Source organism: Dipodomys merriami, unplaced genomic scaffold, assembly GCF_024711535.1.
Source record: "Dipodomys merriami isolate MVZ:Mamm:240054 unplaced genomic scaffold, mDipMer1.0.p SCAF_35, whole genome shotgun sequence".
NCBI lineage: Eukaryota > Metazoa > Chordata > Mammalia > Rodentia > Heteromyidae > Dipodomys > Dipodomys merriami.
In genome coordinates this window covers 13530762-13552916 of record NW_027205048.1, presented here as the reverse complement: position 1 = coordinate 13552916, position 22155 = coordinate 13530762, and the positions used below count along the sequence as shown (strand labels likewise).

Sequence of the window (22155 nt, the reverse complement as noted above, 5' to 3'; positions counted from 1 at the left end):
AGAACTTAAATGCTATAATTCCTAAGAAAGGCAAAGGCAAAGTTCAACAAAATTATCACCAGGAAGTGGGTACTTGAAAGGGTGTGGGATAAGGTTAAGGGGGAGGGGGAGATAAATGAAGAGGAGGAGAGGAGGCGAATATAGTCAAGAATTCAATGTATAGCCTACAAAATTAAGATGAGTGAGGGAAGGGGTGCATAGGGAAGGGATGGGTGAGAATGTGGAATGTCTAGGGTGGAATTTTGATTATTCAAGTTAAAGAGGAGAGAAATTCTGATGCATGCTACACATGGATGGACTTTAAGGGTATTATGCTAAATGCAAGAGAGAATACACAGGCACCCATAGTAGTTAGACTCACAAGACAAAAAGTACTTGGGCACTAGTACTAGGCCTGTAATCCTAGCTACTCAAGATGCACTGTATTAATAAACGGCTTTGTTAAATGGCAGCTCCTTGTTACACCTACTTAAAGATAATTTTAAAAAGTTAAAAAGAAAACAAAAAATCTAATTGAACCCAGATGTTGTTAACTATACAGCCATATATGTTCATAAAACATTTTTGAATGAAAAGTGCTCAGAGACAGCTAGGATGGTGGCTGTCCCCCACTCCTGTGGCCCCTCCTCCTATGCCCCCACTCCTGTGGCCCCTCCTCCTATGCCCCCACTCTTGTGGTTCAGACTTTTTCTTCATCTGCTTAGATCCTTGTAGATTAGCCAGGAAAACTAGGATTCCTGCAGAAAGGTTTGAGTAATGTACAGTCTTCCACATGGCCCAGATGTCCTCTTATTATTTGGCTTAATTTTTTTTAGGTCAATGAATGATCTCTTCAAATGATGATAAGGTAGAGATAATTTCTGAGCAGACATTTTCCCTACTTTGCAAAGCCAGATCTGAAGACTTTTAGGTAGTCATGGTAGCTGACAATGGGCACATCAAATGAATTAAACACTCATGGACAAGTGTTCACTAAGTAAACATACTTCAGGGGCCAGCTCAGATACCTCAGTGTCTAGGGGCTTTTCTGTGGTCTCACGGGGTTGTTTTTTCCATCCTTAAATGCTCCCTCAGCCGTTAGCTCTGATTTCTAGAATAGCGCCTGTTCCATGCTGCTCAGCATCACTTGTCTGCGTGTCCCGCTGTTGCCTGGATAGTGGGGCCCAGAAGGGAAGAGCTCACCTTTGATTCCCCGGCACCTGCATGTGTGGGATGGGATGTGGGCGATGGCTCTTGTGTGTTGGATGAATGAGTAATAGGAGAGCTCATTAATTTCATCTTTCACATTGGGCAAGAAGAGGACCTGTCACAGGGAGGTTTTTTTTTTTTCTTCCCAACTTGTCAATAGTAAGTCACTGCTCTCTGTGACTTAGAAAAAGGAGTTTTTATCCTCTTCCCCATTTTGTTCTCATTTCTCTTATTCCTTCTTCTTAATCACAGGGAAAGATACCTTAACTGTCTCCAGTTCAGGATCTTTCTGAAGAACACCCTTCTCTTCTTTCCAGGCAGGCATTAACGAGAACGACTTTTACGACGGGGCGTGGTGTGCAGGCAGGAACGACCTCCATCAGTGGATTGAAGTGGATGCTCGGCGCCTGACCAGGTTTACAGGAGTCATCACACAAGGAAGGAACTCGCTCTGGCTGTAAGTGAGCCTGGACCACATGTGTGGGGTTCCATGTCTTCTGGCTCCTATTCAAAGGTTTGGACAGACATGAGGTAGCTTACTAGAGGATCTGGTTAGGGGGTGATGTGAGGGAAGTAAACTGGAATGGACACTGCTCCTCCCTGTGCAAGAACAGAGAACAGGCTCCACCCAAGCTTGTGGGGCTGGGAAGGTGGCTCAGTGGTAGAGTGCTTGCCTCGCATGCATGAGGCCCTGGGTTTGATCCTCAGCACCACATAAGCAGAAAAAAACAGAAGTAACACTGTGGCTCAAGTGGTAGAGCGCTAGCCTTGAGCTGAAGAGCTGAGGAACAGTGCCCAGGCCCAGAGTTCAGGCCCCACAACTGAAAAAAAAAAACTGCACTAGGCAGTTGGCTGCCATCTTGGATGGTAGTGACATAATGGTATCCTAACAGATGGGCTGGACGCAGCCTGAGGTGGGAAGTGAGTGGACAGGAAGGGAGTGGATAGTCTTCAAGGAGAGGGTCTAAACTGTCACACTCTGGGAAGAACTAGAAGTTTGGGTGGGTTCCTAGATGAAGGACCACTGGAACAGTAGTACTGGAGGGCAGAAGGAGGAGCCATGTAGCGGGAGGCATGGGAATGAGATGGAAGGCCACGTCTCAGACCTGAGATAAGGGCAGGTCAGTACCAAGTATGATCTGATCCCAAGAGAGGTAGCTGCAACCTCCCAAGTCCCCCATTTCATAGTTTATGTCTAGGGTGGAATTTTGATTATTCAGCTAAAAGAGGAGAGAAATTCTGATGCATGCTACATATGGATGAACCTTAAGGACATTATGCTAAATGCAAGAGAATGTGCATGGGCGCCTATAGTAGTTAGGCTCTCAAGACAGAAAGTAGAGTGGTGGGCTGAGTGTCTACTCAGGAGACTGAGACCTGGAGGATCAAAGTTCAAAGCCAGCCTAGGCAGAAAAGTTCAAGAGATTTTTATCTCCAATTAACCAGTAAAATGCTAGGCTAGAGGCATGGCTCAAGCCTTGAGCAAGAAAGCAAAGTAAGAGTGCAGGGCTCTGAGTTCAAGCCCAAGTATCTCAAGAAAAGGAAGGAAAGAAAGAGGGAGGAAAGAAAAAAGAACAGAACAGAAAAGAAAGTAGGGTGGTGGCCAATGGCTGGAAGAGCGGGGATGCAGAGCCAGAGTTTATGAGGATAGATGGAGCTTTGGGATGGACCATGGTGATAGTTATAAATCAGTGTAAGTGTACATAATGTTCTAGAGCTGGATGCACACCTTGAATTGGTTAAAATGAGGAATTTTGTGTTATATGTCTTTTGTGATGACACAAAAAACAAATGTGAGACATCTACCTTCTCTGTCTCAGCCCAGGGAGAGAAGTAGAGATAGGGTGGGGGGTGGGAGTGGGGGGGGCAGAGGTTCCAGCTTTGGGATGGGCAGGTAATAGCAGTCTGCAGACAGTGATGTGCCATTGTGGGGGCATGGTAGGCCTCCCCAGGCCCAGCAAGACCTCCGCACATGAGGACCACGAAAGAAAAGCCACCAACTTCTCCTTACCTGTGTCCCTGAGGAGCCAAGAATACAGGGGCCCCTGGTCAACATCAGGAAGTAGTGCTATAACTTGGTGAAAGTCAGTATTTCTGAGCAAACTGTGATTAAAGGGCTGAGCCTAGCATCTGTCCTCACGTTTCACTACCTGTCATTGTCCCTGCAAAGGGGACCTTCTTCCATAGTGACAATTTATCAGGCAGTGACTCATCACCTGTTTTCCTCTACATTTCTTTTTCTTACTGTAAAGACAATACCGTAGCCTGCAGAAGCATTTTAAAACATTACCCAGGATTCCACTGTGTTGATGCAAATAGATTTTTTTTACACATTGCAATCATATTGCATATCCAATTATGCTATTTTTAACTTAATATATCAGTAACGTTTTTCATGCTGTGACTCAGGCTTCATGATGATGGTTTTTAATGGTTTGTAATTTACTCAGACACGCCTCAGTCTCTGTCTCAATTTTCAGCTATCATATATCATACTGTAAGAAACATTTTCATACTTTTATATTCCTTTGAGTTATTTGCTTGAGATAAAAATTTCAGAGCTGGGATAATTTGTCAACATGACAACTTTTAGTTATGTATTTGTGCTCTTTTGTAGGTGATGTTTTATTTGCTTTGCTTTTGAGGGGCACTTAGGCTGCTTGATGGTGTTCACTTGTGCTGATTTGTGTGTGTGTGTGTGCATGTGTGCATATTGTGTGTGCATGCATGTGTATGTGTGTACACATACATGCGCACTAGTCCTGGGGCTTGAACTTAGGGCCTCCAATTCTCCTTTGGCTTTTTCCCCACTTGAGCTACAGCTCTACTTGCAGACTTTTGCTGATTGATTGGAGCTAAGAATCTCATGGACTTTCCTGCCAGGTTGGTTTGAACTGGGATCCCCAGGTCTCAGCCTTTTGAGTAGCCAGGATTGCAGGTTGAGCCATCAGCACCTGGCAGTTAGGCTGATTTTTACTCTGTGATATACACTGTGTTCCCCTCAGTAGCTTAATTCCCATGACAGTTGTTTCTACTGTTCAGATGCTAATAGGAAAGAATGACAACAAACATGGCAGTTGGGTTACTTAATGAAAATAGAAACTTGGAAAGAAAGACTGGCTTGAGATTATTACTAAGGAATGGGAGCAGGGATTTTGACCTTTCTGCTTGCATACCAACCTGCCTGGCCACTGTTATGAGATATCTAGCAGTTGGGTTATTATTGGATTAGAAAATAAGAGCAAAGTAGGTCTTATGCTCAAATTCCATTTCAGCTAGAAACACAGGAGAGTTCGGGGTAAGCCAGAAATTACCATAGAATGATATCTTTCCTTGGCCTAGCAAGAACAAGAGCATCAAAGGAGGAAGATGAGGGATAGAATTACTTTTAAAAGTCAGATTGAAAATAAACCTGTCCAAATGTATTTCAAGTCAGATTACTCTCAGGGATAATGGAAAGGAGAAATCTGATGAGTTTCAGTGTCCCCCTTGTGGCTGTCTCCACAGCATAGGGACAGGAAGTAGAACAAGGATATATTTTGGTATCAGGCACTCTTCTTCTCTCAGAGGGCATGGATCATGCTTGAGGCAAGAAAATCTATTCCAGAGTGATGGGGAAACATGTCCACGGTAGATATCATTCAATACTAGCAGTAGAGAAGACTGCCCCTCTTTCTTCCATTCTGATCTCTTATCCCTACCCTGTTATTACCATTTTAGTGTTTCCATGAAGGGTTCTGTATTTCTCTCCAGTGGTTGGTGAGGTCCTCGGTGATAGAGACACTTGATGGTCTGTATATCTGGGAAAGTGTCCAGTACCAGGAATGTGTTAAAAGCTCACTAGATGGCTGGGTGCTGGTGGCTCATGCCTGTAATCCTAGCTATTCAGGAGACTGAGATCTGAGGATTGCAGTTCAAAGCCAGCCTGGGCAGGAAAGTCTGTGAGACTCTTATCTCCAATTAACCACCAGAAAACCAGAAATGGTGCTGTGGCTCAAGTGTTACAGAGTCTGCCTTGAGCTAAAGAGCTCAAGGACAGTGCCCAGGCCCAGAGTTCAAGTCCCATGACCGACCAAAAAAAAAAAAAAAAGCTCAATAGATGGTTCTTTAATGAATGAACAAATGGGGCAAATTGGCAAAGATTCATTCACACTGAGTGTCAATCAGTTATCTGTGGCTTGGAACAGGCATCAGATATAAGGGGGAGGAGGGAGAAAATTTGGAAAGAGAGCTTGAGGCAGGGCAGAGACTTTCAGAGATGGATAGCTCAGAGTACGTAGAGCTGAGGACTCATGCCGTCACGCTCGGCTGTGCTGGTTAAGAGATTTTTCTTCTCTGAACCCTAGCCTTTTGGCCTCTAAAATGAGATGCCTGTTCTTTAAATACTATTCTTTCATAAAGATGTGGGAAAGGTTAGATACAATTGTATTGCTATGTTTTAAAATTGCGAAGCACATAGGAAGTGCTAATTAGACGAGAGTTTTCCCCTCTGTCACTTTGGGTTCGTCTAGAACAGTGGATTTCTAGTTTCATTTTTAGCCAGATTCTTCTCCCAAACAGAATCTAACCATGCTCCCCCAAATGCTAGTTGCTACTTCTTGAATTCTGCAGGTCCCAGGTAGATCTGGGCTTCAAGTCAAACAAACGGAGTCTAAGTCATCTTTCTACTTAAGAACACACACTCTTCTCAGAGAGTACTGCATTTGATGGGTAGGTTTTAGACCTGGAGAAAATGAGTTGCCAGTGATTCTTGTCGGTTGTTGATATACAGAAATACTTGGCAATAGATGGTGTTAAAAGTGTATACAGGAATATGGATAATACTTTTCACTTACAGAGTGCCATACTCTTGGTACTTTAGCTAGGGTCTTGTGCTTTTGCTCAGGGACAGCCTCAAACAGAAATCCTCGTCCATCTGCCTCCTGTATAACTGTGATTGCAGGAGTATTGTCACCATGTCTGGATATCGTTGGTGTTAAATTTTATTTTTTTACTTAAAAATTATTATTATAACGATGATGTACAGGTAATACATTTCTTTTTGGACAATGTTTCTCCTTTCTTCGCTTTCTCCCACTTTTTCCTCCCATCCCCACAAGTTGTATAGTTCATTTTCAACATAGTTGGTATTTTAAATGAACATCCATAAAACTTTATGTTCCTGACATTCTCTATAGGCATTTATCATAATGTGTATTGTGTGCTCTATACTAAGCACTAGGAATGCAGACATGAGTCGGCCATGAGCTTCCAGTCTCCCGGGAGAATCCGGTCTGTTAACGGCAAGTCCACCCTGACATGGCGCAGCAGGAGCTGGTGTTGGATCTGTGATAGCAAAGGGAGTGATGGGCAATGAGGTCCCGAGGCCACCCTGCTCTCGCCACTAGTTCACATCCAAGCTGGCGACAAAGTCTGCAATTCCCGTTTTCATAATCTTTTCAAATAATTCATGCTGTTTGAAAGTAATAAACTATAATTGTTCTAATTATACTGGGTAATTTATATTTTACCAATATAAGCCATCATTCCCCACTGCATTGCAATTCAGTGAAATGTTAGTAGGCCCATAAAAATGCTTTCATTTCTCTAATAACAGAAAACACATTCTCTATAGGAGTTGCAATTAAAACCAACCTGATGACTGAAAAGGTCATTATTTTCCTTGAGGTGAGTCAGTGCTTATAAGGACTTGGGAGAAAGGCAGATGATTTTTAAAAGCTAAATGCTTTCCAGTCTGGCTGTTTGGTAGATGATACCATCTGTTTTGCAAGGGAGGCGGCAGTTTGAGTGATGGATTTGCGAGGTTGGAATAAGGAAGGTTGACTAGTTGGCTGAGTTTGCAAAAGGTTAATCTAGTTAGGGAGATGAACAGAGCCCCTGCCAGGAGCCAGGCTCTGAGCCCAAGAATACAAGGATGGGGAGACTGGCAGAGCCCCAGAAGCTTGCATGTTCTTCGAAGTGGTGCATCTTAGCTGGGATTCTAGGCATGGCTTCTTTGAAAAGGAGAGGTGAGCAAGTCAAGAGGAGGACATTAAGACAGGTAGCATCAAGAGAAGATCGTGTGTGAGTGTGTGTGTGTGTGTGTGTGTGTGTGTGTGTATGTGTGTGTTTGTGTGTGTATGTGTAGGGGGAGACACTGGAGCAGGTGCGTGAGGGACCCAGGGAGGCAGGGAGGTGGCCACCGGTGGAGGGCCCTCCCCCCTGGTAATAATAGGGTTCCTTGATCCCCTAGACAATCCAGGCAAGGGAGAGATGCTGAGGTTCAGGCCCTTACCTGGAGGGTCTATGGTCTTGCAGAAGAGGAGGTGGGATTCCCTGCAGAGAGCTAGTATGGCAGGATTAGGGATTGGAAACTTAATCCAAGGTGTGTGCTGAGGAAAAGCACAGGGAGTTTGCTTGTCCAGTTGCAGTAAGGGTTCAGTAGAATTGTTATCCTCATCAGCCACAGGTTACTTGCTGGTTCATGCACCAAGGGGGCAATAGAGTTGATAGCAGGTGTGCCAAAGAAGTCAACGGAGGAGGTCACCAAGTGCTGCTAGACACAGACCTGGTCTTAGGAAAGGAGGTTGAGGGGTTGAGGTCCAGGGCTGGAATGATAGGAGTTTAAGTCAGAGGTCAAGTTCAAGGAGCCCCTGGAGGAGATACAGCTCAAGATAGAGGCCTGGCTGTCAATGTGAGGATTCCTCAAGGCAGAGGTGAAGCCAGGGCCTCAGGGCTGGCACTCTGTACTTATTTTACTCTCAGCGTATCTCCATAAGGCTGGCCTAGGGCTCAGGAGACAAGGGGGAGGCCGCAGAAGAGAGAAAATAAAGGTGAGAAGAGGCCGGATAAATAAGGAGACGGGGGAGGGTGTTAGTTTAGGGCAGGGGAGGAAGAGTGGAAGAATGGAATCCCCAGACACCCTCCTTGGCTGAAGTCCCATTTGCTCAGTGAGGTGTTCTGCTGGCTCCTCCCTCTCTCTTGAGTTCCCCTAAGAATCATCCTGGTTTCAGCTGCTATTGTCTCCTACTGGGTGGTCCAGGCTGCACACAACAGCAGCCTGCCAAGGTGTGCAGAGAAGGGGCATGGGGCCAGCACCAGGAGCTCTGGAAGAGAGCCCTGTGACCCGTGGAGGTAGAGTTCAACCAGAACCAGTGCTTCAACCATCATCATTCATTCATTCATTCAGCCAGCATCCTGGGAGGGGTGTGTGTGCTCTCAGAATGTGTCACGCTAGGTCTCTTGAGTTAATGAAATGTTTGGCTCCTGTGAGGGGCTGGAGAGAGAGTTTCCACACTCCTGTCTAACCTGGTGAAGAACTGTAAGGAGCCTGCCATGAAGTAGACGGATTATAATAAATTCAAGGACAAGCATGCAATGGCTTCTTTGTCTTACGTTAAATTTCAGTTGTGTGGGGGGAAGGGGAGAGGGAGTCACACTTTTCTCATCCGTGAACTATCCCTTGTAGGACTCATCGTCTGTTGGGCTTTTGGGAGTGATGGGAACTAAGAAGGAGATGGCAGGAGTGGGCCTTCCAAACTGTGTCCTTAGGAGCTGCAATCTCTCTTCCTGTCCTTTTCTGCTTCCTGACTTCCATGAGGTCAGCAGCTCTGCTCCTCTGTGCCCTCTCCACCAAGTCGCTCCGCCTTAGGGCAGGCCCAGCCACAGTGCCAAGTGACTGTAGACTGAAACCTCAGAAGGCAGGAGCCCAAATCAGTCCTTTTTCCTTTAAGTTACTTTCACAGAAATGGAAAGGTGCCAACCACAGCTCCCTGTTCTCTGAAGACTAGGCCCATGCCTAGAGTTGCAGTGCAGATTCGGCAGTATGATAGGATTCCAGACCCTGTCTGTTCCTCTTTCTTTTTTTTTTAATCTGTAAAATGGGGTAGATGTAGCATTCACTACTTAGGTTGAGGTGAGGACTGAAGCGTTTATTTCATATCAAGTCACTGAGGTTGTTGGTGCACAGTGAGTACCCACCCATTGCCGACATTTTCCTGGGGCTTCCTCCTTCATGTGTAAGAGCTTACATACAGCTTCTCCCACCCCTCCGTCTCTCCAGGCAACGGAAGTATGCTCTCAGATCACGTTCTCTGTTTTCTTCTGGCCCTGCCATGGCTTGCCATGTCTCAGAGTCCTGAGAAGTAGGTAGCTGTCACCATCCTGGAATGGGAGTGTGGCCCAGGGGTCATCTACCTTCTAAGCTGCTCAGCCTGCGGGGTGGGCCATCCAGGCAACGGGAGACCCAGAGCACTCTGTGCGTGGCAGAGGCACCATCAGCTGGCGTGGCTCTTTGCACAGTGACCTCCCCTTCCCTGGCTTCCCTTTAAGTCCCTCCCATGCATTCAGATCTGGGACCTTCATTGTCTCATGCCTTCAGAGAGCCCCTAGCAAAGACTGCCCCTGAACCATGTGGAAGCAGGGTAGTGGGGTCTGAATCCTACTGTACCTGTATTTTGTTGTTATTTGGGTAGGCAGGGGATCTTTGTTGGTCAAGGGGCAGGGCTGTGCATGGTTACCTTGTGAGGTGCTCAGAGACCTTTCTTGTCCCCATTGTATGGATGAGGGGTAGAAATCCCAAATAATCCACTTGTCTCAAGGTGAAATCCTTGTCTTCACTGCTTTCTCCTCTCCCAGCTTCTGTGCTGGGAGGCTCACCATGTATGTTGGCACCTGTAACTGGCTGTGTGTGTACTTCACCGAGTGCTTCTGAAGCTGGGCCAGCGGTTTTCCACAGGAGGCCTAGGTTTAGGCCTGGAGACCTTTAGAAGCGGCCAAGCATACAGACAGATCCTGCCAGGCAAGAACTAGAGCAGTGCCAGCTTTGCCCCTCCATCCCCCAGCATCTGTGAGAGCCGTCTCTTCGGTTCTTTTCCCCTAATCCCTCAAGTGTCCACTCCAGATTTGGGAGCTGTAAATACCTTCCTTTTAGTTCTGTCCAGGGAAGCTCAATGTTTCCCTATTCCCAAATTTATGTCGCATTGGCCCCTAAAGTGGCATTTCCTCCTGTTTCCCTGGCAGACACTTTTACTGGAGGTAATGGAAAACAGATAATATTTCTGAATTTGTGTAGCATTCCCTTCTGCCTTCTCCAATAGCCATGGTAACCAGTCAAAGTGAAAACCCAATAAATCAATGGGCTGAGGTTTGACAGAGTCCATCCAGTATTTGGTTGTGCTGAGAATGTGGCAGAGCCGTTTAGCTGGGTTGATCCTTTCAGCAGGAAGAGAGGGGGAGAGAAAAAGAAGAGTGCAGCCAGCAGAGAGAGGGGGGAGAAGGGAAAGAAGCAGGAGAGAAAAAGAAGAGGAAGAAGGAGAGGAGAGAGAGGGAGAAAGGGAGAGGGAGAGGAGAAAAGGGGAGAGGAGAAAGAGGGGGAGGAAGAAAGAGGGAGGGGAGAAGGAGGAGAAAGAAGCTGGGGAGGGGAGGGGAAAAGGTGGGAGAGATGCAGTTCATGTTCTAGCACTGTGCATATCCCCTGCTTATTCCACATAAAATAGGACTCTCTGTCCCTCTGTCTCTGTCTCTGTCTCTGTCTCTCTTTAATATTGTTTCTAGAAACTGTTGAGTTGCAGGGCAAAGCCTGTTGAGCCCAACAGTGCTGTCTAGTTATAACTGGGCCTTGGGTGGGATTGGAGCCACCAGAGCTATGTCAGGGAGGCAGTGGGAAGGAAGGGGAACTGCCAGCTTCCTCATGATTCTAATAGAGAGTTGGCCTATAAAACCAGGCGGGCTTTGAGACACTTCTTTCTTTTAGCTGAAGAGGGATTCCACACTGCTTCCTCTCCTTATGCTCAAGGTGGGCCATGGCCAGTACTGGTCAGCCGTGGGGGAGACGACCCTGGGGAGAGGGTTTGTTCATGGGCCTGTATACCAGGGGGAGACGACCCTGGGGAGAGGGTTTGTTCATGGGCCTGTATACCAGCTGGAATATCATATCCAAAAGGCAGGAGGAGGAAGTGCTTCACTTTACATGTTGGAGTATTTGCATGTGTGTTCCGAGATACCGTGAGGATAGGACTCGATTCATGTGTGCTTCAGGCTCAGCTTGCACATGTAGCCTCGGGGCAATGTTGTATGATATTTTCAGTGTGCTGTGTCTCGACAATCACCCATCACCTAAGACCAAGTGTGGAAGGTTCCATTTGTGGTGCCACAAACTTTAAGTGGTTGGGTTTCCAGACTGGGGTGTTTGACCTTCACTTGCTTGATGTGGTTCATTGTCCGTGCCTGGTGATATTGGCTGAAGCTGGCAGAGGCTCTTGCAAAGTTCTAGGGACATTGCTTCTGTGGCAAAGTGAGGAGAGAAGATGCGGGGCTGTGGGGCTGTGTGTTCCGTAGCTATGCCATGTCTTAAGTTGGCTGGACTTATAGTTTTTATAAATTGCTATTAGCTCTTCTAGATCCTTTGCTTTTCCACATTAATTTTAGGTGATCTTGTTTATAGCTACAAAATACCCTGTTGGGAGTCGGGTGGGAATGATATCCATGGTGTGTGTAAATTCGGAGAGAACTCACATCCTTGCTGTGCTGTATCTTCCAGTCTGGGGCCCCAGAATGTTCTTCCATGGATTTAAATCTTCCTGGGTTCCTTTCAGTAGAGTTTTATGATCATGTGTAGCACCCAAGTCCTGTGCATGTTTAGTTGGGAATATATTTAAGTAGTTCATCATTTTTTTGAGCAAATATTTGCTACCTTAAATTTAGGATGTTTATATTAGTGTTTAGAGGTGACAAGCTAGTCTAGTACAAATACCTGCCTGTCATTCCAAAAGGCTGAGATTAGGAGGACTGCAGTTCCAGGACTAACTAGGCATAAATAAATTTAGAAATTCACAAGACCTCATCACAAGAGAAGGAGCTGGGCGTGGTGGTGGGAACCTGCACCCCCATGATGGTGGCAAGTATAAAAGGAGGATCGCAGTCTAGGACACCTTCCATGGATGCAGAACAAGTTCTTTGATTCCTCATACACTGGTTCCATATCTGCAATGTGGGAATGATAGCAGGACTTAGCACAGAGTACTGGTTAGATGGATAAACAAGAAGAGCACTTAGCACCCCATCCAGCACTGTTTGCATCCTGGTCATTCCTGGAATTTTGGGAAGGTGGTCGGGGAAAGTGGTCATCTCCGAGCAGATGCTGCTGAGGAGTGGAACAAGGCTATGCAGGGAAGCGACCCCTGCAGTGGCTCCACGCTGACAACACCAGTGTGACAACCCCCCCTCCCCCCCGCCACAGTGCTGCCCCTGCCTCCTGTGAGGGAGTATATCTGGGCAGTCCTCTCCAAAGGCAGGCAGCCATGCAGAACTGGATCTACAAAACCTGACAATGACCCTGGTGAAAACAGGGTCTCTGCTTCCAAGGGAAGGTGAAGGTGGCTCTGAAGGTCGGGGCTGCTTTCTGCCGTGGGAGTGGGGACAGATGAGCATCATGATTGGAAACGGGGGTGGGGAGCAGCCACAAAGTTCAGGGACATACTGTGAGGCCAGAGGCACAGGCAAGGCTCCTGTTTACTGTCTTGTGTTGGCTTCTTTTACACAAAGATGATAAATAGCTGTGCAGTAAAAAGTTCAACAAGAGCACATGGCAAAACATAGAGCATCACGAGACCAGGTGTTGTGCACTAGGCTGCCTTCCTCCGGGTTTGCTGAGATGTTGTGTCTTTCTCTTAGGCTGCTGAAATTTAGTGGTGGCCACATTAAGGTGCCAATGACTTTACTCCAGCATTTCTCTCTGGCTGCTCTCTTTCCTCTGATAAGTGTATACATGCTCAGGGTTTCCAGACAGTGTTAAGGACCACATGAAATCCAGACAGTGGATCTGCCATATTGTGCAGTCCATTCCAAATTGTGAAAGTACAGGTTAGGTCTGGAAAATGAAAGATTTCTCCTTTCTGAGCACCAAACCTAGGGTCTTATTTGTGCTAGGCAACCACTGTCCTCACTGAGCCTGCAGCTCATTTTCCTTCTAAAAATACCTAGTTATCTCAGTGAATAAAATCCAAACCATGTCAGATAATTTTGATTTGAAAAAAAGGAGACTTTCAAACTGTGCTTTCAAAGAATCAGGATTAAGCTTAGTGTGGTGGCTCGTGCCTCAGCTACCCAGGAGGCTGAGATGAGGAAGATCAGAGTTCAAGGCCAGCCCAGGCAAAAAGCCCAAGAGACTCAATAAAGCCGAGTCTGGTGTACCATCCCTGTCATCTAGCTTCATGGGAAACATAACTAGAAGGATCATAGTCTAGAGCAGCCTGGGCAAAAATGTAAAATCTTACTTGAAAAATAATGAAAGCAGCTGGGTGCTGGTGGCTCACGCCTGTAATCCAAGCTACTCAGGAGGCTGAGATCTGAGGATCACGCTTCAAGGCCAGCCTGGGCAAGAAAGTCTGTGAGACTTATCTCCAATTAACCACCAGAAAACTGGAAGTGGCGCTGTGGCTCAAGTGGTAGAGTGCTATCCTTGAGCTGAAGAGCTGAGGGACAGCACCCAGGCCCAGAGTTCAAGACTCACAAAAAAAAAAAAGAAAAGAAAAGAAAAGAAAAAGAATGAAAGCAAAAAGTACTGAGGACATGGCTCAGGTGGTAAAGTGCCTACCTAGCAAGTACAAGGCCTTGAGTTCAAGCCCTAGTACCACCCTCAAAAATAAAAATAAGTACGAAAGCAAGATTCCATTTTTTGTGCTCTGCCTCCTGATACTGGCCAATGGCAGTAAGTTGAGCTAATCTAGGTTTAAAGAGGCCAAGTTTCAGTGCACACTAGTCAGGACAAAGATTATTAGCAGATATTGAGTTACTGCTATCAACTTCTTGGTACATAGTTGCAGCCGCCAGAAGTGGCATGGCCAGGATAGATAGAGCTCATCTTTGAGCCTTGCTCTGCCAGTCTTGAAGGCCCTCTGCCCTACATCTGGACCCAATGTTGTCCTACATGGGAGATCTGTTCATCTCAGACTGCAGAGCATTGAGGACAAAACAGCTTCCTTGTGTTGCTTTTGTTCACTGGCTGCCATCTTGGATACCCAGCAGAGACCTTGTTTCCTGCCAAGATCTCTCTTTCCAGTGGAGATTTCCAAGATGAGGCTAGCTTCAAGCCAAGAGTGAAGGGGTGGTTGAACCCATGGTTTTCCTAAGCATTTTCAGAAGTTAAAATTTTTGCTAAATTTCACAGAAGTCATTATTTTTCTTCTTTGCAAAGAACCTTCTGATCTCCATCTTTGCTTTCAAGTCCATCTAAAAAATAACATTCATGCGGCCAGCAGAGAAGTCCACTGGCTTTTGGAATACAAGGCAATGGAGCCAAAAGCCAAGTGCTTTTCTAAGATTCCACTGACCTCTCTCCGGGTGTTGTAGTAAAACCTGAACTTAAAGACAAAAACGGAATTTTGTTTTATATTACTGCTTTGAATTTATAACGGAGATAACACATTGGCCTCAATTTTTGCATGTGTTACAAGAGAATGACCTTGAAATGAGTGGAAAAATTGAAACACTGCTAGAGGCAGGAAGCAGAGATGATAGAGAAGTATATTGGTTTATTTTTTAGTTAACAACTTATTTTACAGTTTAAAAAGCCATGTGAAAGTACTGGTCACTAAAAACAGTAAAAACAAAATACTGGTCATTAAAAATAGCTGTTGGCTCACACCTGTAATCCTCGATACCCAGGAGGCTGAGATCTGAAGATCGAGGTTTATAGCCAGCTGGGTCAGAAAAGAGCAAGAGACTTTTATCTCCAGTTTAACCAGCAAAAAGTGGAAGTTAAGGTATGGCTTTTGCAGTAGAGTATCAGCCTTGAGTAAAAAGCCAAATAGTATGAGGCTTGAGTTGCCCCATTACTGGCAGATACATATCCAAAAAGTTAGTAGCCTTTGTCTCATACACCCTAGTCCTCTTTCCTGCCTCCTGGGTAAAACTTTAGCTCTTATTTTATTTAGCTTTTAGTTTGTTTTGGGGACTTAAACTTAGGGCTTCCCTAGTCCTTTAACTTTTCGTTTATTGCTCTGATAAGGTCTGATACTTTTGCCTGAACCAGCCTAAGACCATGATTCTTCTATCTCAGCCTCCTGAGTATCTGAGATTGCAGGCCTACCAGACCCAGCTTTCTAACATTTGCCCACGCTGGCTTAGAAACCAAGTCTTTCCTGTCTCTGACTACCAAGTAGCTGGGATTACAGATAGGTTACACCATACCCGGTGTCCTTTTCTTCCCTCCTCCTCTCTCTCCCTCTTCCTCCTTTCCTCCTCCCCCTCCTCCTCCTCCTCCTCCTCCTCCTCCTCCTCCTCCTCCTCCTCCTCTTCCTCCTCTTCCTCCTCTTCCTCCTCTTCCTCCTGCTCCTCCTCCTCCTCCTCTTCTTCCTCCCCCTCCTTTTTCTGTGCTAATCTTGGGTCTTGAATTCAGGACCTGGGCACTGTCCCTGAGGTTCTGTTTGTTTCTGTTAATTTTCCTCAAGGCTAGTACTCTACCACTTGAACCACAGCTCCACATCTAGCTTTTTGGCAGTTAATTGGAGATATGAGTCTAGCAAACTTGTTTGCCTGGTTTGGCTTCAAACCATAATCTTCAGATTTTAGCCTGTGGAGTAGCTAGGATTATAAGCATGAGCCACCAGTGCCCAGCCAATTTCATTATTCTTAATCTCTGTTTCTGAATAAAATGTTCTCAGTACTCTTTCTTTTTTCTATTAAATGAGTTATTGTCTACTGACTTTTAACTACTGTTAAAGGTGAGAATTTAAATCCATTCTCTTTCTTTGTTACTCTGTCTCTTTTTCTGTTTCTCTTCTTCCAACCCTCTTTAGGAGTTTTTAGGAACTTTATAAGAAAAGAAAAAGAGTAGAAAAGTAGGAACTCAAAAAACCAACAGGTTTTATTTGGGAGGAAAGCCTGGGAAATACAGCCTGGCTGAAAAGGAAATGGCATGCCCCCTAACGCTAGGGTCCTTTAAATCTTAGGCCTAAAAAGCAAGTCAGATGGGCAGATGGAAGCAGAGTGAGGTGGAGGTGGGGTGGAGAGCGATCTGATTTTGACTGAGGAGTTTCAAGGCGTCAACAGCATCTGTGTCCACTAGGGGCCTCAGCGCCAGACGTGGCCTTGGTCTCAGGCTCTCTTCCAAGACCGCAGGGTGCGTTTGTTCAGGGGGGATGATCCGGTGCAGGTGGCAGCAAGGACAGTTTTGAGATGTGGCTCTCAGGATGGGGGTGGGGAGGAGATGAGTGCTTTCAGTTTAAATCATTTTTCATCAAAATCGATTTCAACATTTGCATCATGATCACTATCACACTGTTAATTAGAGCTCAGGTCACCTGGTAGTACTATACGTTCATTTCCTTTCCTGGGCAGTGTTTTTGCCCTTACTAGTGATGAAAGCTATCAGTCCCTTCTTTTCAATGGTTTTCTTGTTTCCTCTCCTTAATTCACTCCCAAGATGTTCTGATAGACTGGTGCTCTATCACTTGGGCCCTGCCTCCAGTTTTGGCTTTTGCTGGTTAATTAGAGATAGGTATCTCTCAAATTTATCTGCTAGGTCTGTCTTTGAATTGTGCCTCTCAGATCTTAGCCTCCTGGACTAACTATGATCACAGGTGTGAGCCACAGTGCCTTGCTAGGAATATGCGTTTTGTTGCTCTTGCTTGATTGGCAGGTTGGAAACAATTTTCCCAGAAGTATTTCTAGTATCTCTGTGGATATATAATTCTCAGACCATTGAAATACCTCCCCCATTTATAGTATCCTCAGGGTATTTTCTGCTCTGTGCAAAAATCTGCACACATTGTTTCTCATTGTGGCTTGTACTTGATACAACCCCAGAATATAGAAAGTCCTATTTTTCAGTTCTAGGAAATTCTATTTAACACTATTCTTATTATCATCATCATTTTTATTAATGTCAACTCCATTTTCTCCTGCTTATATTTTTAGAAGTATTATTATTTGCATATCAAATCCCTTCTATTAATATTGTTCCTTCTGGCTTAAAATGAAATGCTAATGAAGGCTCACCTCATTCTTTCTCACTTATCTTTCATACTCAGCTTCTATATGGTCTCTTTAGACTGCCGAATCAGCTCCACTCCCTTTACAAGCCTTCTATTTCACCTTTGAACAATATCACAGTGGAAGCTCAGTTATTATATACATAATGATGCACTCTCTGCCCTCCTTACTAGATCAGGTCCCACGCCTGGTTTTCCCTAGTTCCTGGCTCACTTCTTCTGCCTGGTATTGGCAAGTGTTTGGTCATATGTCAACAGATGTCTCTTGTGCAATAGTGTGAGCAGTCTGAGCTGCAGCTCATACTATCTGTAGAGAAAAGCTTGCTGTAGGGCAGGGCAGTGCACTCCTGTAATCTAGCTACTGAAGAGGCAGAGGCAGGAGGGTGTTTTTTCCTTTTGAAGATTAAAGCCAGTCTGGGCAAAAGTTCGTGACACCAGATTTCAAAAACAAAATTAAAAAAAAAGGAGATGGGAGTGTGGCTCAAGTGGTAGCTGAGGTACTGTCCCCCAAAAGAAAAATTCTCTACAGCTGCTTTGCTTTGAGCTTCTGTGCCAGTCAAATATCTTGTTTGAGTTCTTCTTGTTCATTCGGGTGAATCATCATCAGGACCATGGTGAGGAAGCCTGTATGGTCTGATATCCATTCTGGTATTCAAAATGTCATGGCCCCTGACAAGGCTGGCGTAAGCTTCCTGGCTGATAAATTGCCAATGACATCTACTCTTTCCTTAAAATAGTTTTGAGCAACCCGAGTGGCAGATTACCATCTTGTTATGTGAACGGTTTAGAATTGGATTTCTCAGCATTGGCATTAAGGCATTTGTTGTTGGAGAGAGAAGCATTTCTTTGCTAGGGGTGCTTTCCCTATATGTTGTAGAATGTTAGTACCATTATTGGCCTCTCCTCATGTGGTGCCCTCTCTAAGTATAGAGTACCCCTCCTGGTCTCTACCAACAGGACCAATGTTGCCAGATGTCCCTTGAGAGGAAGTGCCCATCCCTTGGACAAGTACCATCACCTTCCATGAATCTCCAGATGTGGTGTCATCCCAGTCAAATATGTCTGGCAGCGTCTGCCTCGGCCTGGCTGACGTGCAGGGGAAACCGACCCTGCCTGCCTGCAGCTGTGGGAATAGACTCATGTGGACGGTGGAATGCTCAGAAAAACATACTGTGTCCTGGGCTGGAGCTAGGAGAGGTTCAGGAGTTTCTGGTGGTGTCTGACACTGTGCCCGGCTGTCTCTTGCCAGTTGGGCTAACTCTGGGCAACAGAATGTGCCTCTTCCAGAAATATGGCTTCCAATGTGGTATAGAAGGATCCAGGTGTTTTGAGAACTATCAGGGAATGCTTGCTCATTGACAGTAAGTGGATCATGAAGTCAAGCACTGATTTGTCAGGTGGAAAGGAATTTTCTTGATGTTTATTTGGGCTCTCTTTAAGAGAGAGCCTGATGGGGGAGGTAGGTGGGGTGACCTAGTTTTCTCACACTGTGGTTTTCTGGCTAAGAGCTAAGCTTCCCATTTATTGACTTAAATCAGGAAACCATTGTTTTATCCTGTTGTGATTGGGCTGGCAAGATAGGTCTGAATACCTTGGCTTGAGTCAGGAGAGAGAAGGTTCTAGAAAGTTCAAGAGAGAAGCCAGAGTTGGAGTGAGCTTCACATAGTGCAAATGTCCTTCCACAAGACACTCCCATCCTGTTTCCCAGTCTTATTTGTGTCACCTTACATAGCTGAAGGGCCTCGGTGGTTGTAATGAAGCCAGGATCTTAGATGGAATGGGCATCCTGGATCAAGCTTCAGGGTCCTGTCATAAGACGTGTGGGCAGAGGGAGCAGTAACTATGAGGAATGAACAGAGTCTTTGTGTTGCTGGCTGTGAGGAGGAGAAAGGTGGCCACCAGTCCAGGAACGGGGGTGGCCTCTTCCAGCTGAGGAAGCAAGCAAACAGAAAGAACCTACCTGCTGCCTCCTTGACTTTGTTCCAGAGAGCTGTGTCAGACTTCTGTCCTGTAAAACTGCAAGCTAATAAATCGGTGTGGCTTTAAGCTGCTGTGTTTGTGCCTAGTTGTTACAGCAGCAATGGGAAACTCATACAGCTTTCAAAGTTCTTCATGCACTGTTGAGCAGATGCAGGGAAAAATGTGCTGGTCTCTTGTTTCACATGGTAACCCAGGGCCTATAAGATATATGTGCACCTGTGTCCGTGTTTGTGTTGGCCATGGCATGAGGTTTCCAGTCTGGAGTCATGGGCTGCTCTGAGCAAGAAGTAGACTTCCGTAAGCCAGGCCCAAAGAAACAGGTCCCATGGTTTCCCTTATTTGCAATATCTAGCATATGTCTGAGACAAGCAGAAAAGGTCAGATAAGTTGATGTTAGGTGAAATGAACCCCAAGATAAGTATTCAAATGTTTTTTCTTTCATGTAATTGTTTCTAACATATTTATAAGATGATTTCTTTGTTGCTTTGTATGTCCCTCCCCCACCGTATAACCCCTGCTTTCACTGTATTTGATGTCAGTATAATCTGTGGAGGGGAAGGGAAAAAACAAATCATAAACGATAGGGATATAGGTGGACCCATTGCAACAATAAGATGTACAAGTTGTTATGTTGAAAACTGAACTTTACAACCTTGGCTGGGGTGGGGGGGTGAAGGGATGGAAGATGGGAAAGGATGGGAAGGGGAAACAAAGGAGGAGGCAACAATGCTTGATAAGAAATGTACTCATTATCTTGCCCATGTAATTGTAACCCCTCTATACTCTATTTTCACAATAAAAAAAGTAGACTTCTATATCACTTGGAATGTCTTATAACATGTGCCTTACATCACCATGATCCACACATAGATGTTACAGTTTAGTGCTTATGGATGAGTTGAAGCCCCATGTTTCTTCTCCATCTTAGGCTTTCCAAAATGCTTAGTGCATTGTAAAATAGGCCTGTAATTTCCAGTCAAGGAAGTCCTACTCATAAGCAATAACAAAAGTCCAGTGATCCTTAGATCAGTGCTGTAATTCCTTTCAGGATGGTTAAAAGAGGAAAGAATCACATTTTATCCCATCTAAATGCATCTACTGTGTTTGATCCTTAATGATGAACTTGCTTTGCTCCTAGATGAAGAAAGGTGTGCGGGTGGAAACATTTTGTAAACTGAAATGCCACTTGTATTATTATTACAAAGCAGAGACATAGTTGCTCATTCATGGAAAGAAAATAATGTATATAAGAACTTACAAGAGCACAGCTTTCATTTTCCTTCCCCTGTGATCCTGAGCGCTAGAGATGAAGGATACTTGATGTCCATGTGACCTCATCTCATCTTGCAGTGGCAGCCATTGCTGCTTTGTCTTCAGACCACATCAGATTTTCCAGGAAGCGCAGTGAAAGGTGTGGAGGGCCTTGGGAACCAGGCTTCCCTGATTCTATTCACTCTCCTCCATTACCCTCTTTACAGTGACAGCAATCTCTGATTCCTAATCCACAAATCTCCTCAAGCTTCTGAGGGGAATTTAACTGTGCCATCCAACTGGTCCAACTAGCCATTTGCATTTGAGTATCTGTCCTGTAATAGGTGCTGATTGCTTTCCATGGTCCAGCAGGTGGTTTAACAACTCCATGCCCTTGTCTCACTCTTCTTTCCTATGTCCAAGTGTGTGAGCCTACACTAGAGATGGTCTCCTCTATGACAAAGGATCTCATTGATGCTACAAGACATAGCTGATCATGTGTTGAAGACTGAGTCCCCTGCTGGTAGTATTATTTTGGGAGACAGTGGGAACTTTAGGAGGCCGAGGATGTAAGCGACCTGGGGAATTATGTGCTGTCCCAGGTCCTTCTCTGTTCCTCATTATCTTCTTTCTCTTGTCTGTTTCTTCCTTCTCTTGTTCGGCCATGATGTTCTGACCAATGGCAGAAACCAGAGTTTTAGACCTAAGGCCCAAACTCCAGAAAGAACATATCTGGTTTGACCATTTGACTACCACCTAATAAAGAGACACAGTGAAGGGCAGCAAATGGTGATTTATTGCATAGCATGGGCAGCCATGGGAAGGCAGCACTTCAGCCCATTCTCAGCTATCTTTGGGATAAAGATATGAGCGCTATCAGTTTAAACAGGCAAAGAATTAAGGGTACGGATCCAAAGATGTGCATAGTTTTAAGAAGCCCCAGTTCAGGTTTGTTCAGAGATGATCAGAGGTGATCTGACAGTCCCTTGTCTCAGGATTCATCAGGCAGTGCCTAGTTACAATAAGTCATTGACACCTAGTAGGTGATCCATTCTCCTGTTGGTTTCTTACTGCCTTCTGATAGTTGTAAAGTGACTGCAGTGGAGAATGGTTTATGTCAAGGGATACAGGTACAAATAGAGGCAGGGATGGCTAGCTGCTTTTACTTAATTTGTGTGCTCATGAAGGGAATCTGTGCTTTTCAGCTAAAACAATTTCTAAGTACCTGATATACTGGTAGAGATTCTTATTATTTTTCAGAAGGTTACATAGCTTGTCAGGCTTCTAGTGTCAGCATCTAACAAAGCAGGATTAGAGCTAAGAAGGTTAGAACTTGATCTTTTGCTCATATTATGACTATACATTTACTAAATGCCAAAGCAGTAGTTTTAAAATGTGTTTGTGATCTTATTCAGTGGTGAAGACTTTCTTTTCATCACAGGAATGGCATGTTTATCACTGTGATACCTTTCAGTATGCAGCTAGAAATCATAGCCAGGTTAATAAGGCAGGAAAAAGAAATAAAAGACCTAATGATTGGAAATAAAGAAACAGAGTGGTCATTGTTCTCAAATCACATCAGTGAAACGATGCAAAAGGAATCCACAAGCCATTAGAATTCAGCAACAAACTAGCCAAGAGGTGATAGGATACTACTCCACTAGCAAAGCAAGTCTCTGGCTTTGGGGGAACAAATTAGATTCCAGGAGACTATTTGGAGGCAACTACCATAGTCCTAGCCTATTGTAGCAGGAGAGGTGGAGAG

At 45.1% G+C, this 22155-nt stretch overlaps 1 protein-coding gene across 1 annotated transcript in view; it reads left to right on the top strand.

The window, feature by feature from the left end:
• The window catches only part of Cpxm2 (carboxypeptidase X, M14 family member 2), a 107183-nt gene that overhangs the window by 36441 nt on the left and 48587 nt on the right, over positions 1-22155 (top strand). The window contains exon 4 of the mRNA XM_069988243.1: positions 1506-1645. Within this exon, the coding sequence (XP_069844344.1) occupies positions 1506-1645 (140 nt within the window). The remainder of the gene's footprint in view (positions 1-1505; positions 1646-22155) is intronic.